The following is a 15,757-nucleotide window of genomic DNA, read 5'->3' on the forward strand; positions in this document are numbered from 1 at the left end:
CTTCTTCTTCTTCTTCTTCTTCTTCTTTTTCCCTCTCTCTAAACGTTACTTCACTGAGGCAGAGGGCTGCCTCGGAGTGACGTCAGGAGTTTGAGCAGCAAGCTGCACAGGAGAAGGGAGGCTGGGTGAGTGACAGCCCAGCCTACTTTTTAATAGCTTTGTCATGTGACTGGGGACTGTAGTAAGACAGGTGCCTTCGGTTCACTCTCAGTAAGGGGCTGGTTGCCTGCATGAGTGTGCTGTGTGTCAGAGTGGATTGGAGTTGAAAAAGCTTGACTGGCGACATTCAGGAGCTGGATGGCTTGGGACATGTGCAGCCAAGACTCTGTATGGAGTGACATAGAGGTGAGCAGGGGCTGAGCATTGCAGGACCGGAGCTTCCCTCAGACGCGATCCCTGGAGGGGGGATGGGCTAGGGGAAAGGAGGGGACAGGGGAAGTAGCTCGGGCGGCAGGAGCCTCTGGGGGGGGGGGATCTCAGTCTTATCTTAACTCCAATAAGTTTGCTATTTTAAGGTGGCTCGGAGATGCCTTGAGCAAATCAAAGCTTAGCTGCTGTCATCAGTATCTGTAGCAGTTAGAAACTCTTTCCATGTGCCTTTGGCTCTGTTTCTACTCATATGCAATATTTATGCTCTAAGATATTGATATGAATCAGGAGCTGAAGTCTTTCCAGTGTTCAGTGCCCTGCTTGGAAAACTGCCATTTCTATTTATAAGAAAATGAAGATAAACACTAAAATGGATGTGTTAAAAGAGAGTCCGTTTTGACTCTCGTCGGGATTTCTTTCTTTTTTTTTTTTTTTTTTTTTTTTTTTTTTTTTATGTTTCCGCCCTCCTCTCTCTGTTCATTAAACAGAGAATTTACAAGATCCTAAATAATCCTGCTGGGGCTGAGTTAGATTGCTTTTCCAAAAGAACACACAAAACGACAGTGCTGTTTCCTTTAAAACACTTGTGTGTGGCTGAAAAGGTTGGCTAGCGAGTTTAAAAAAAAAAAAAAAAATTCCCAGCCTTAAGAGAGCAGGGCTTTCTGTTTGCTTCTGTGGAGAGAAACCGAACGGTTAAATCTCTACCACGGAGAGCTGCCTGAAGCCGGGAGCCTGGAGAGAATGGAGTTTATGCAGACCGTGTGTGGAGCTGCTCGCTGCTTGTGTAAAAATAGACCGCAATACATCAATTCCACAGTCTCTGCTGGCTACAATTCATACAGGGGAGGACAAAACACACGCAGTTTCCTCGTAATCTCTGGAGTCGAGCTGGGGCCAGAGGACTTCAGCGTGTTTGCATTCAGTACAATGGAATGTTCTCGGGGAAAGTTTGGGCAAGTTGGAAAACAAGTGAAACTTTTTGTGGACTCTGGTGAGATGGACCCGAATTGAATTGCGCGGAGGATCGGAGCTGCGAAGTAACAATGGTGCTTCCTCTCGGTAGCGGGGGCACGTAGGGTAAGGGGGAGGGTCAAGTGCCACACGTGATTTGATTAAATAAGATGTCCGTGTGGTGCAGTGATACACATCTAAAGTGAAAATGATTTGGCGAGGCCGCCTGCGAATGCATTTTTCCTATCTAGCCAGGCGTGCCCTGGGTTCTTAACTCTTTGCTGGGTCTGCAGATGTTGGCTCCGTTTGCTTTCCCCAGGCTTTGGCAGATCGGATTTGTGGGTTATAATTATTGTTATCTTGTGATTTCTTGGCGCGGCAGAATAGATATGGATAATTCATGTGTCCTGTGGCTATTGGAAGTCAGAGTTCTAAGTGGCTTCAAAGTCCTAATTGTTGGAGTAGCCAGCGTAACCCGTGGGTGGTTGTCTGGCTGGCACCATAAGTCCCCTCGGAATCACTTTCATTTTTACCTCTTGGATTGTTCGGATGCTGCTCAGGGATTGAAGTGCTGGGATCTGAAGGAGATGAGGGAGATTTGCCTTAGTAGTCAAAATTCCTGCAGTTGTTTGCAAATAAACAACATAGCCATTTCTAACCAGGGCTTTAAGTTTGTTCCTTGTTTTTTTTAAGGAGCTGGGGATAAGGGCTCAGAGTCCAGCCTCAGGCTGAGTCTTGGGTCAGTTGTGACTGGCCAGTTAGTGCGGCATAGTAGACAGTTAGCTGCTAGAAACCCGTGCCTTCAAGGCTGTAACTCTGGGAATCATCCCTGCCTGTGGAAATACTAGCAGGTAGCGTGGGCACCTTTCATTTTTTGAATCATTAATGTTTGCTGTCATCTTAAAACCTATTATGCCCTTTCATACATAATGACAGGACAGCGTATTGGCTAATAAAAACCCAAACCACCAGAGCTGCTCAGAGTCTCCTGGCATCTCACAGCTTAATGGAGGTGACGTACAATAGGTTACAGAGATTGATAGGGACAGTTCACATGACACACTTCACGAAGACTGTCATTCTTTACTGTCTCCACCCCTCCTCCCGGCTCCACAAATGTTTTTATCAGAAGTCAAGATTCTTTTTTTTTTTACATATTAAAATAATTAATGCTGCCAAGTCCATTCTCCCCCCTCTCTCTTTTTAAGATTTACCATCAATGGCACCAAAACCTCTGAAAGGTTAATGGAGAATTATACTTAATTATAATGAATCATTATCAGCCACGCAGTTAAGCTAATTTATTGTCTGCTCCTTAACTAAGGGAAAAGACTGTCTGTTGGGGTGAAATAACGCACAATAATTAGCCTTTTGTGTTTAGAGACTGCGTTAGCCTCTTAAATCTTACTGTAAAAACTAAGACAGCAGTTGTGAAATGGCTTTCACAGTTACAAAGTGGCTGCAGACTGTCTGTGTAATTGAGGCAGGACACACCTGTTACAGACAGACAGGGGACCCGTCAATACCAGCATGCCAGGCAATACCAGCTCAGCCTGCTAAGTCTGGCATTGTCCAAGTCCAGATATGAACTTGTAGCGGGAGGAATTGTTTCTATGAATGTGCTTTAGATAAGCAGGTCCAGGCCATATTCAGAAGCATAGATTTGCTCAGGATGTCAACGTTGGCAAGAACAAACACTTGTTTTGAGCCATAGTGTAAGAGTTAAGCAGGAACACACACCACACATACATACACACACATACACACATACACACAGACTGAGACACAGAGGGGGGAAGGAGGGAGGGAGGGAGGGAGGGAAAGCAAAATAGAGAATGTTGAAACAAATTAACCTTATGTGTTCCATGGTTGTCTGAAGTTATATTCAAATAGATATTATCCTTTTCTGGAAGGTTAAATGGTCTTTAAACTAGTCTCCCTTAGAGTATGTGGTTAAAGAGAGACAGCAAAGACTGTCTCCAAGGATGTCAGTGTGACAATTCACCATCCCCAGCCATGACTCCTGAGCTTCAGACCAGAAGTAGAGCCAGAGTTACTCTGGGCTGTGTCCTGCTTCAGTTTTCATGTGGATGCTCCTTTCGGTTGTGGTCCTTCATGTTTCTCACAGGAATCTTCCACCAGTGACATCCTGTGTGTTGTTCGGCACTGTTGACAAAGTTCTTCCCCTCATCTCTGGGCTGACAGTGTTGAGGAAGAGTTAATAAAACGGGGTCGTGCTCTGGGGATGTGTAGGGTGGGTAAGAACTGAGCCTTGGAAGTGTTACAGCCATAACAAAACACTAACTGCCTCCGGACAAGATCCACTCTTTTTAGTCAGATTTCCGCTTACAAACCCAGCCAGGTTTTCTGATCTGTAATTTTGGGCTAACTCGGGTATTACAGAGAAAAGTCCAATGAGATGAGAAGGAAGGCAGCTCTCATGTGCCGGCCTTTGGGAATCCTCTGGGGCCTGGTGGTCTTCCAAAGTACAATGATTCGCAGACTCTCTTTCCGTCTCTCCTCACTCTGTGCCTGCTCCTTGGTGCGTGGCTTCCAATCACACTGTGCCATATGACCTGTGTGATCCAGCCTGCCAGGGGTGACAGGGGGGCTCCAGAAATAAAATCTGCATAAAACTTATTTTATTCAAAATCTAAATGTCAAGGAAGTTTATCAGCTTTATGTCTCACTGCTGCCGGTATAGGAACCAGTAAATCCCTTCTCCACAGACCTCGGAAAGGGGAGGCAGGAGAGCCTTGTTTCTCTCTGTGTGAGAAATGCCTTGATTCAGGCAGCTGGCAGGTGAGAGGTGAAAGTCCTGATAATCCCACTGTCATCAGACCCCCAGAGTAAGAGCTTCTGTAGGGTTCTTTAGCCCATAGGGAGCTGGCTCAACAGCTATGCATCCAGTTACACAGGAAACCATCTCATCGGTAAGGGATTCGGATAGCTGCAGAAGGCAACAGGTCATGGGTTGCAAAAACTATCTAAAATATGTATATATATATATGTATATATATATATATATACACATATGTATACACACATATGTATGTGTATATATGTATATATATATATTGATTTAAAATAGTTTTTCTGATAAGTATTTAAACCTTTCAGTATATTGAAACCATTTTGTATCTCTATACAAATCTAATCATTTTAAAATTCACCATAATTTTTTGACATACCTCAATAAAATACAAAGTGTAAACATGGTACAGAACTTCTGTTTATCTTTCCTTTTAGGTGACAGGTTACCCCACACCCAACACACACACATACACACACACACACACACACACACACACACACAGAGAGAGAGAGAGAGAGAGAGAGAGAGAGAGAGAGAGAGAGAGAGAGAGACCTTGCAAACCATCTCTAGTGAAGGTTACGAGGGCCACATAGAAAAATAATACGAATTTAGTTTTTTAACTCAAGGGACTTGCATTTGACCTGTTAAGGATGAAGTCAGGGAACTCATAAAAAGTCAAGTGAAAGTAAATGATTTAAATAACAATTCTAGAGAGCTGGAGATGAGCTAGTGGGCTTGCATCATTAGTTGCTAAATGAATGGTACAGATTATAATATGTAGAGGGAGTGGGCCTAGAGGAAGTGTTTCTTGTCTAATCCTTGAGTTCTGTTAGCTCAGTGACCAGCTGTTCATAGCAATCTCCATTATATATCTGATGGTGATTCCAAGGTGTTCATCCACTCGAAAACGTCTCTCAAACAGTCCGATGATAAGGACAAAATTAATCCATCTGTATAGGTGATCTAGAAGTGGGTTAAAGCTCATCAAGTGTAACTATCCCTCAGGTAGAAAAATTCCTGTTAGTTTCTATGTGGAAAACTCAAGGAGGCCTTCTTGGGAACATGGTACTTAGCTTGGGTTTAGTGTGTGGATGGAAGAAATTTAACAAAATACCCCTTGGGAGCCAAGGGACAAAAGAATGGAAGGTGTTTCCCCTGGTGATTAAAGCCTCAGAGGCCAGCTTTGGTGCTGTCATTGAATTAACCAGATTTAATTCCCATCACATGGCACTGCTGTTTAGTTTAATAACTGCTGTGTTTCCTTTACTGCCTCCTGCAGTGTGCTGCCCTGGTTGGTGAGGACCAGCCTCTTTGCCCAGATCTTCCTGAACTTGACCTTTCTGAACTTGATGTGAATGACTTGGACACAGACAGCTTCCTGGGTGGATTGAAGTGGTGTAGCGACCAATCAGAAATCATATCCAACCAGTACAACAATGAGCCTGCCAACATATTCGAGGTAAGCGTCTCGGCGGGAGAAATGAACTCTCTGTCCACGCCTTGTGTCAGGTCAACGTGGTGCTGGGCCCAGAGCATATTGGGGCTCTTACAGTGTTACCAACAGGAGAACATATCATCACAGCTAGAGGGTTTCTGTCATGGAAAAAACGATATTTGGTAAACAGTGCTTTTTAGAATTAAAGTGCTAAGGACCACAGAGTGTGTTGAACTGTGTTGTAATACACGGGGTTGTGAAAGCTTTGGAGACAAGGAAGAAAAATTTGTCAAGCTGTTTATGCCTCTCTGTTCCCACAGAAAGGGACCCAGGAGCAAAGGGCGCCTGATAGAAATTAATACGGAAGAAGGCATTTCTGGTCACTAAGGGGTTAATGTCTATCGCGTTTGTTTTACTTTGTCAGTGAGTGGTTTGGATTATTGCTATTATATTATTGTTTCAGACCCCTAATTTTCTCACATGATGGAAAATTTCTAAACTCAAAAAAAATCTAGTATGTACTTATAAATTAGTCAAAATTCATTTTCCTTTCAGTAGTGAGAATTACCTCCCAGACTCTAGACGCCTATTATGAGTCTACCCTATAATAAAGAATGTTAATCTACCCCTATTAAAGTGTTACTCAGAGAAACGAAGTTCACTCTCACAAGATCGGGAGTCATTTACTTGAAAATAAATCATTTCTGATAGTGCGAAGCATTCAGAGAGTACGGCGACAAGTGAATTGGGTGCAAATTGCCAAATCAGCTAATTTTCAGCATCAAAATCAGCATTAGCAGCACCATCATCCGAGAGTTTCTAAGCCCCTCTGTGCCAGGCTGCACAAAATATCTTCTGTTAGTCACCAGTCTGCAAATTACTGATTATCTTCCTACTTACTTCATTAAAATCTCCATCCTTCAAGAGATCACATTTTTATAAGGATTCAATTTTTCTATCACTGGGTTCATAGGTGATACTTAATAAATGATTGTTTAATGAGTGAATGATCAAAACGATTCTGTTGAGAAGAACTAATTAGTGACAATAATGGCCACCATTCTGGAACACTTCTGCCTTTTGTGTATTGTTCCACACATCTCTTTTATTTTCATACAGTATTTCATATGGAGGCACCGAGTTTTAAAGAAAGATAAGTAGTTTCACCAAAATCACACAGTTGACCAATAAAGACCCAACATTGAATTTCTAAATTTGTCTGACCTCAAAGTCTATATTGTTGATAAAAATGGGGAGATGGTACTTCTTGGGTGACAACCACCCTTTACCAAGATGCATCAAGCTGCTTCTTTGCTTAATATATTTAAAAATAGAACGGAATGTCTCCTCTTTGCGTTGGCCTGTGTGGAGGCACTGTGTAGTTGACGAGCTGATGTTCTATGGCTTGGTAAGATTCTGTCATGTGCCTGGAACATTGCATGGGTTTGAAGAGAATGCTCCAGGTGTGTGTGGTGGTGGTGGGGGTGGGGAATGTGTGTGGTGGTAGGGGGGGTGTGTGTGGTGGTGGTGGTGGTGGGGTAGGGGAATCAGGGCTGAGGAGCAAGCAACAAACAAAGGCTTGTGGTTGGTTATTACTTTCCCAGGCTTCTCTGCTGGGTCTTAGAAAGTTCATGCAAGGACTTGGCCGGTTAGAACTGGTAAACTGAACATTCCTCATCCAGTCCACTTGTCAGGTTACAGGGCCATTCTAAGTCGTGCAGCATTAAATAAACAGCTCTTTTAGAACATGCCCATCCCTATAGACCTTCTATCACATGATTAGCTATGGCCCCTCCATATTGGGTGAATGCCACACATTTTGCAGATGACAGTTAATGTGGGGGTAACTGGAAAGCAGGGGAGATTATGTTGTAATTCTCACCTCCCAGGGAGGCTGGTTTCAGAACTTTCCCTATGACCTCATGTCCCCATATTTCATCTTGTGGAATCTGCATGGAATACTTCTCATTTATAGCTTCAGGAGTATTGGCCCCACAGCCAGTCAGTTGTCTATATATAGACACTTAATCTGTGCTACGCCACTCCTTTTGTTTCCCTATATAACTTCCCACACTGATAGAATCCTTTGCCATGCTCTAAAACGCATGGTTCATTTAATTTCATCTCTCATTAGGTCATTTTAAGACAATGATTCTCAACCAAAGGCTATTTTGCACCCCCAGGGGACATTTGACAGTGTCTGGAGAGATGCTCAATTGGTAAGAGCAGGTTATAAGGTGATACCCCTGGTACTTTGTAGGCAGAGACAAGGAATGACAATAAGTACCCTACATATAGAGAGCAAACAAGGAACCGCTGATTACAAATGACTGGTGCTGAGCTTAGGAAGCCCTGGCTGATTGTTGTTGTTGTTGTTGTTGTTGTTGTTGTTGTTGTTGTTGTTGCTGCTGTTGTTGTTGTTGTTGTTGTTGCTGCTGTTGCTGGTCACTGAAGTTTCCCTTTATGAAGTGGTTTGGTCAGATTGCTAAGGAGAAAGTCTTGCAGTGACGAGTGAGTTTCCTCATAACACTGTAGAGAGGCCCGGGCCTGAGGACTCATGTGTCAGCTGTTCTCCACCACAGAGAACTAGAGAGACTGTTTGGAAAGAGGCTCAGAGCAATCCTCTCTGATGTCACAGGATCCCTTCTTCTTTGTCCAGGCAAAGGGTAAGGTCATATGTGGCAACACTGTCACCAGCAAGGGCAGCAGCGTCACGAGCCCTTTCAGAGCACACTGACTCCCTTACTCTTTCCACTATAGTGTTAAACTCACACACATCCCTCCCACGATGAAAAAAAAGAGTGAGCATCAGTGAATTCTAAAACAGAGTCCTTCCATATTTAGGGACAGTCTTCTTTGCTGGCCATTGCCTTGTGTGCCCTCTGCCAAGGAGCTTCTCACAAGAGCTGTTTCCCAGGGCCATCTACTCCCATGGACTTTCCTCCTGTGTTCCTTCCCCTTCTGCTGACCCTCAAAGTCCTGCCTCATCACATTTGAGAAGGCCGTAGCCTTGAGCAAGCCAAATCGTCCCAGCGTTGCCTGTGCTGATCTGTCAATTATGAGCATTATGATGTACCTCTACCTCCCAGGATAAAATAAGCTATTGAGGAGTTAAACATTTTTCCCTGACTCAAGTTGCACATTGATGACATTGCTGGAATCCGGCCATAGGGTTTTAAATCACTATCAGAACAGCGGGTGAGGTGTAGGCTGGGATGATGGTACAGCTGAACCATCACACGATGTTGGTCGAGTGTTGGGAGTATGGAATATTCACTTCCTTTGGTCTCTAGCGTATGTGTGAATCTGAAGTTTAGTTTTTGCTCCACATTACAAACATAAAATAAGGGATGGGAATGAGCGCCTGGGAATATAGCTCAGTGGATAAAGTACTCGGTGCACAAGCAGGAGAACCTACATTTGAACCATAAGTACCCCTGTCCGAAGACGAGCATGGTAGTACCTGGAATACTGATTGGTAGGCAGAGACAGGAGGTTCCCAGGATCCTCCTAGCCAGTCAGTCTATTTAACTTGTCATCTCCAGGTTTGGCGAGAGATCTTGTGCCAAAATGAAGATTGAAGTCGATTAATGACAACTTCTAACCTCCATATCAGCATACTTAAGCATACACACACACACACACACACACACACACACACACACACACACACACTATTCACAAACACCCTATACAAATATAAATTATTTATACACATAAAATAACACATATAAATCTCACAATTTAAGGAAGAACAAGTACTAAATATGGCAAAAGCACTGGTTAAGTCATTCTCTGGACACAGATGAACCAGTGCCTACAAAACTCATAGTTGGATGTGTCAGCGAAGGTGACTACCTAAATCACCCAGAACCCATTTGGAGAACAGGGCATAGAGCCCACAAGGACAGCCTCCAGTGCTTGATCCATGTGTAAGGAAAACAGGATGCTGTCTGTGAACACACTGGTAGCAAGATTTATGTTTTAGAATATTGCAACATGACTTCCTTCCCCAGTTGCTTTGTGCATTGTTCAGTGGAGAATAAAGAAGGGCTTTCAGGGAACAGTGCTTGTAAAGATGGGTGGCATGGACTTCATTTAAGCAGCTCCCTGGCCTTTCTGGGTCACCGGGAGCCACCTTGTCTGTGCTTCATTTTAACACCTGCTTTAGTGCCTTCATGGTACGAGTGAAGGGACATCTTTCATTCATTCCTTTGGTACTTCTGAACGAAGCTGCTTAGGATTCCTTAGAACGCTGGTATGTGGGAGTACAGTTGTCTTGAGGTCATTTTCCACAAAGGACATAGAGGAGAGCCTATGGAAGAGGACTCAACAGTTTTAGCCAGCACTCAGAGTGAGGTTTGAGGTTCTGAACTTGTGTGGGTGAAGGATGAATGGAAACTCCTTGTCCGTGTGGAAGGTGTTCTCCTGTGCAGTGCCTAGGAAGTGTGTGATGGAATCTCTCAAAATACTTGATTATCTTGGGAGGACTACAGGTGGCTTCATTATATTTTCCCTGTGGCTTTCTATTATGGCCTAATATTTTCAATCATGGTTATAGATTATACACATTTTTAAAAGTTAAAACAACCAATCTTGGCAAATTCACTAGACCCTTATTTCTGATTCAGAAGGATTGAGGCTGATTGTTGTCGCTGAAGATTTCCCAGCTTAAAAGTGATTAAAAAAAAGTCAGGTACTTATACAGCTCAAAAAGAGATCTGTCTTCATTTTCTAAGGAAACTTAATGCCAGTTTGGGAGGCCAAATGCAAAAATGTAAAACAATTAGCCCAAAATGGAATGCTATATGAGAGTATATGTGCACAAGTGCACGCATACTTTTGTATGTTAACAAATGGAAAATAATATAGAATTGTAAGTCATATACGTACATATATGTGCATAATAGGATTGTCTAACACATGTAGACATACATATAGAACAAGTACTATATTTATATTGGCAACTAGCAAACATTACATGATCATATTTACACGTGTACATGTATGTGTGTATTTCTATCTAAGGAAGGAAACAATAGGGTAAATTCACCAAGGCTGGTGAGAGAGTGAAAGTAAGGTGTTTAGAGAGTAGGGCTGAAACTGAAGAATTTGGTTCACTCAAAAGAAAATCTGGACCCACAGGAAGATGTGCTGTGAGTTTAGATTTAATATAGTTGTGCTGCTATGGCAGGCCAAATTCTGAAGTATTCATGAGTTCACATGACAGAAATTAGTGCCCCACGGGGGGCAAATACCATGGAGGATGTACCAAAGAAAGATCTGGAAGATCTAAAAGGTAGAAGCAAGTAGGAAATAGGAGAAACCAGACAGTATGCATGCAATACTAAGACAGGCAATAGAGGGCTGAAAAGCATAGGGTACAGGGAAAGAGTCAAAGAACCTTGAAGAACAATTCCATCAGCCCTGATAACATGAGTTATATATAGAAGGAGCTGACAAGCAATGTTGCCTTGAACACATTCCAAAGGAATCAGGTCTTCATGGATAGCTCTCCTGGTCACAGCTGCACCGTGTTACAAACTGAAGTACTTCCTTCAACTGTAAATTATTTCACAAACAGTGCTTCATGGCCCTATGGCTTCAAGAAGACCATATGCACCCTAATGTACATGATGTCTGCTCTTCCTCTCTTGTGTGCTTGGAGGACATTTTACAGCCTTCTATGGTCATGAGTTCCTACTGCTGACTGCACTGGTGCCCAGGAAGAATACACCATGAATGGTGATCCCTCTGGAATTTTAACAAAATAAGCAAGAAAACCAAGTATGTAAAAACAAACACACAGACTTCCATTCATTTAATTGTCAAAAAAATTCCCCTTTGTTGTGCAGAGAGAGTGAATTCATTTACAATAATCACTTTTTAAAGATTTCCAGGATTCCCAATTTGCAACCAATAAATGTTTGCCATTTAAATTAAATTTACAGCCCACAACCAGATTTTTTGCCACACTTGGTAATGACACTTTCCAAGAGCGTAGACTTCAAGTAAGAAAATAATAGCCATTTAAATGGGGAGATAATTGGCTGTAACATAAGAACATTGAAGAATGTTGAAGCTCACGGAGACTTATGGAGTATTTTAAAAATTTATGTTGTACTTATCTTCGCATTTGTAGTCTACCACAAAATTCCAAATTCTAAGCATAAATCAGTTAGATGTTCATCTTGGAGACTTGCAAATCAGAAACCAACAATCTGATCCATCCAGTCTGTGTGCTTGTGTGCTGTTGCTGTTACTGTTGCATTACTACTACCATCAGCTTATCATATAGACCAACTGGGGCTTGTCCTATGTGTGCATGCTTTCTCTCTCTCTCTCTCTCTCTCTCTCTCTGTGTGTGTGTGTGTGTGTGTGTATTCATTCATGCCCCTTAGGTAAACACTATTTTAGACCTCTTGGCTCGATAACATCTGGCTTATCTTGGGAACATCTGGTTTATCGCCCGATTTCTCCCTGCCATTATGCTGACCACTGGAAAATATGGCTTAGGAGTTCTGCCCCACAAGGCTGTGTCTTTTGGCATCCACCCTTGCTAATAAATAGCGAGTCACAGGATTCAGGTTGCATGACCATGGGTCACTAACACATACTTCTTCAGTCGTGGGTCTTGTTAATAAAAGTGGTAATTGCGAGGGATGAAGCTGGCTACTCTTCATCATGAAAGCTGATCCAGTTACTAGCCTTTGTAGTCTAGAAAGCAAGAATCTATATGTTTAATTAGACGCACTGATTATTTTTTATTATTTTTTAATCATTGCCTTTGGCAGTGCTTGAGATTGAACTCAGGGTTTCCTGCATGCAAAGCATGCAATCTACCTGCTGAGCCTCATCTCCAGCCTAAACTTTATATAGTAGTGATTATCTTGTGATTAGGTGAGGGGTGTTAGAACACATTTTTTGTCAGAGACTCTGTATTCTTAGAAGTGGGTAAGACATTCGTTTGTCTTAATGCTTTTAGGTTTCCCAGAATCTCAAGCGAGTTATCTTTAAGTAAACATTTCTTTGCTTGGATATGTTTAGGGCTTAGAAAGAGTTGAGAAAGAGAGAGAGAGAGAGAGAGAGAGAGAGAGAGAGAGAGAGAGAGAGAGAGAGAGAGAGAAAGAAAGGAGACCCACATTCACAGGAAGAAAATCCTGAAGTTGAATCAGGAAAAGAATAACTTGCTGACTCCTTTGGTTACTTCAAAGCTGTCCATCTAAGTTAAAGCAAACACTATTCTGGGTTCTGCATTGGGCAAACAGTCCTGTGCACAGCACCTGGGTGCTATGTGGAAGTCTCATACATATGCTGTTTTTATTTGTCCATAGACATCTGCTATGTGTATTGTCATAGACACACAGCCCAGCAGATGGCTCACCTAGGAACAAGAAGAACCCACAAAGCTGATACAAAGAATGTTGTTAAAGCAAGAGCCAAATTGTTCTTGCCGTCTTTTGTTCTAGACTTCACACTTTTTAAAACAAGGTTAATTTGTCCCTATAATTATGTGCCTATTCTTTTAGCAATGAAAACTTTTATTGTGATTTTAATAAAATGAATTGCCTGTGATATGAAATGATTCTGGAAGGCTTAGTTTTATCATTTTCCTTAACCTCTCAAGCCTCCTTTTATGATTCTTTCCTGTGCAGTTCAAATGGAAAGCAAATCATGAAACCTCATTTTAATGTCAAAGATGCTGACTTATAAGTAGCCAGAATGAGAAAAGGGGGAAATCAGAGAGAAAGCCACGGTGAGGTATCCATAGCTTACTCTTCCTAAGGGTACAATTTTCAAAGCAAAAGTAACTTCTTATCCATGAAACCATACAGTCTGAAATGATGTTAGATGTTACTTGTGTGCCTGTTCTTTCCAAAAATGTTGAGGAATCACACAGTTTTGGATTCACACCTGGCCTTCAGCAACTATTCCTACTGCAAACTGCTCATTCAAGGTTCACAGCCAGATAGATTAATGAATTACCAGATCTTGGGGAAAATATCTTCACCTGACTTTTATATACAACTTTCTCTTTCCCTGACTCTTTAGTCTTGTGATTGGTGTTATCACTTCTACAACCCAAGCCTCTGTAGAATTTCCCCCCAGAAATATCTTCTTTTGAGCATATTCATTCCTATTCCGTGTCAACCTCTGTTCACAGGCAGTTAGTTATTTAGAGGAGCAACAGTACATCGAGGTTGGTCCGGCAGGGATGGGAGAGAAGGCCCAATAGCCAAATCTTTGGTACCCAGTGACCTTCCTGATGTCAAATGTGCAGCATTTCCTCTCCACTCAGCCTTGAGAATGAGTTGTGTAGGGTTCCTTGCTCAATGCGTATAACTGGTGCTCTGAACTTTTCAGGAAGTCCTTAGAGCTATTTGAAAAGTGCTGGTGCTTGGTGAATACTAAATTACATGTAGGAGATAGTCTACAGTACTAGTTACACTTCATTTATATTCTTGACACAGACACCTAAATCAGAGAACAGTAACATTTTAGAGATTATGCAAGCAGTTTGGGTATGTTCCAACACCATCATAGGATCAGAATTTTAAGGCTTTTTGTATTATTACCAATACTCGCTTAGTTTCTACCGCAGTGTACTTTGTAGGGAATTACAGCTTTTACTAAAAAGATTAAAATGCTATTATGCAAATGATTGCAGTATGTTATTATGTTTACAAATTAACATCCATGGCTCAACACACAAATTAACTAACTATTCTATCTGTGTTATTAAGGATTTAATAAAGTAACTGTTAATAAAAATGGGTAGCTTGGAACACTTAATAAGAAACAATTGTGATTTAACACACACAACTAAGAGTCTGGTGTTTAATGTTCTAGGTGATCTAATAGTAAAATCAAGTTGAGCAAAGGCTTTAGAAAAACCACCATTGTGTGAATGGTAGAAATGTTTGCTTGAGATGCTAATGAGCAACAACAAAATAGCTTCAGGCTCCAATATACAGTGGGCAGCATATCAATATATCTTAGCAGCACATACAAACATCTTCTATTAAGAAGGATCTCCTTCAAATGATAATTGCCCTCTGTTCCATGTCTGATATGTTCCACACTCCTGGAGAATACGTACATTATTCTAAAATGGAGCTCAGAGCCCATTTTGCTGTGGCAACTGGGACTTAGCTGCAGAGTATCACCGTGTGATAAAAGAGGAAAAGGCTAGCTTCAGACTAAGATGGCTTTACAAACAGTCTCCAGATTGCTATTCCTGGCTGCTCATGAGAGATCATAAAAGCCAGTAGATAAGAGCCGCCAAGGTCTCTGAGAAATGAATGTGTGTGATTATGTTATCTCTCACTTCGGATTTACTAGATGGACCGACAGCACCTTCACATTAGCTTCACAGGAACCGTAGGGAGAGGTACAGATTTCAGATGGTAAACTTGTCTGGGGTGGTTTAAATACTAACACCATATCAAGTACTTTTTCGTATAAATGTGTCCTTCTATAACTCAACACCAAATGCAATGGATTATGTGTAATAAAAATTTATATTAAAAATGATTCTAAAATATCTTGTTTTGAAGAAATGGGACTCAAGACAGATCTGGAATTCCAGTATTAGAATCTCCCGATAGGTCACATGATAAGAGGTAGGGGGTATTACCTAAAATTAAGCAAGCCAACAGACAGGAGACACAGGAATTACTCAAGAAGGTACCAGAAAACTCAGTTTACATTTCCAATATTTTGAATATATTTCCCCATTCATCAAAGATGAAGATAACTTTAGAGTCTGAAAACAGTTACCTGTTTAGATCTAACAGCTGAGATTAGTACCCTGACCTTCCAAAATGGAAGAGCTAAATGTACTTAGGGGATCTACAGGCAGGGAAGCCATCACAAAGTTGGCCAAGGTTTGTATAATTTATTTTGTTCCAAATAACACCTCTGTTGTTGTTGGGAAACTGCTTATGCAAATTCTTGATATCTAGCTTTAGCAAGGTGCCTGGCTCCTTCATTTCCTTCCTCATTTGGATAAATTGTGTTGTTCCTCACCATTCCAAATTTGTCCTTGTGGAAGTGAACACTTGCAAATTGTTTGAAGCTTCCTAAGAGAAAGAAAGCAAAGGGAGGAAAGGAGGGGGTGATCCTGACCAAAACCAGTTTCTGTGACAGCTTATGATTTGATGGTGTGTGGCCTTGTCCTGTTCTCA

At 41.8% G+C, this 15,757-nt stretch overlaps 1 protein-coding gene across 2 annotated transcripts in view; it reads left to right on the plus strand.

Moving 5' to 3' along the window:
• The first annotated feature begins 221 nt into the window (after nucleotides 1-221).
• The window catches only part of PPARGC1A (PPARG coactivator 1 alpha), a 94,460-nt gene continuing 78,924 nt past the window's right edge, over nucleotides 222-15,757 (plus strand). The window contains exons 1-2 of one of the 2 annotated variants that reach the window (XM_080932576.1): nucleotides 222-345; nucleotides 5,415-5,594. In XM_080932576.1, the coding sequence (XP_080788702.1) occupies nucleotides 298-345; nucleotides 5,415-5,594 (228 nt within the window). In that variant the 5' untranslated portion in view covers nucleotides 222-297. Of the gene's footprint in view, nucleotides 346-1,316; nucleotides 1,416-5,414; nucleotides 5,595-15,757 lie in introns of those variants that run through there. The other variant, XM_080932577.1, reaches the window with a different exon arrangement.

Source organism: Micromys minutus, assembly GCF_963924665.1.
Source record: "Micromys minutus genome assembly, chromosome: 1".
Lineage (NCBI taxonomy): Eukaryota > Metazoa > Chordata > Mammalia > Rodentia > Muridae > Micromys > Micromys minutus.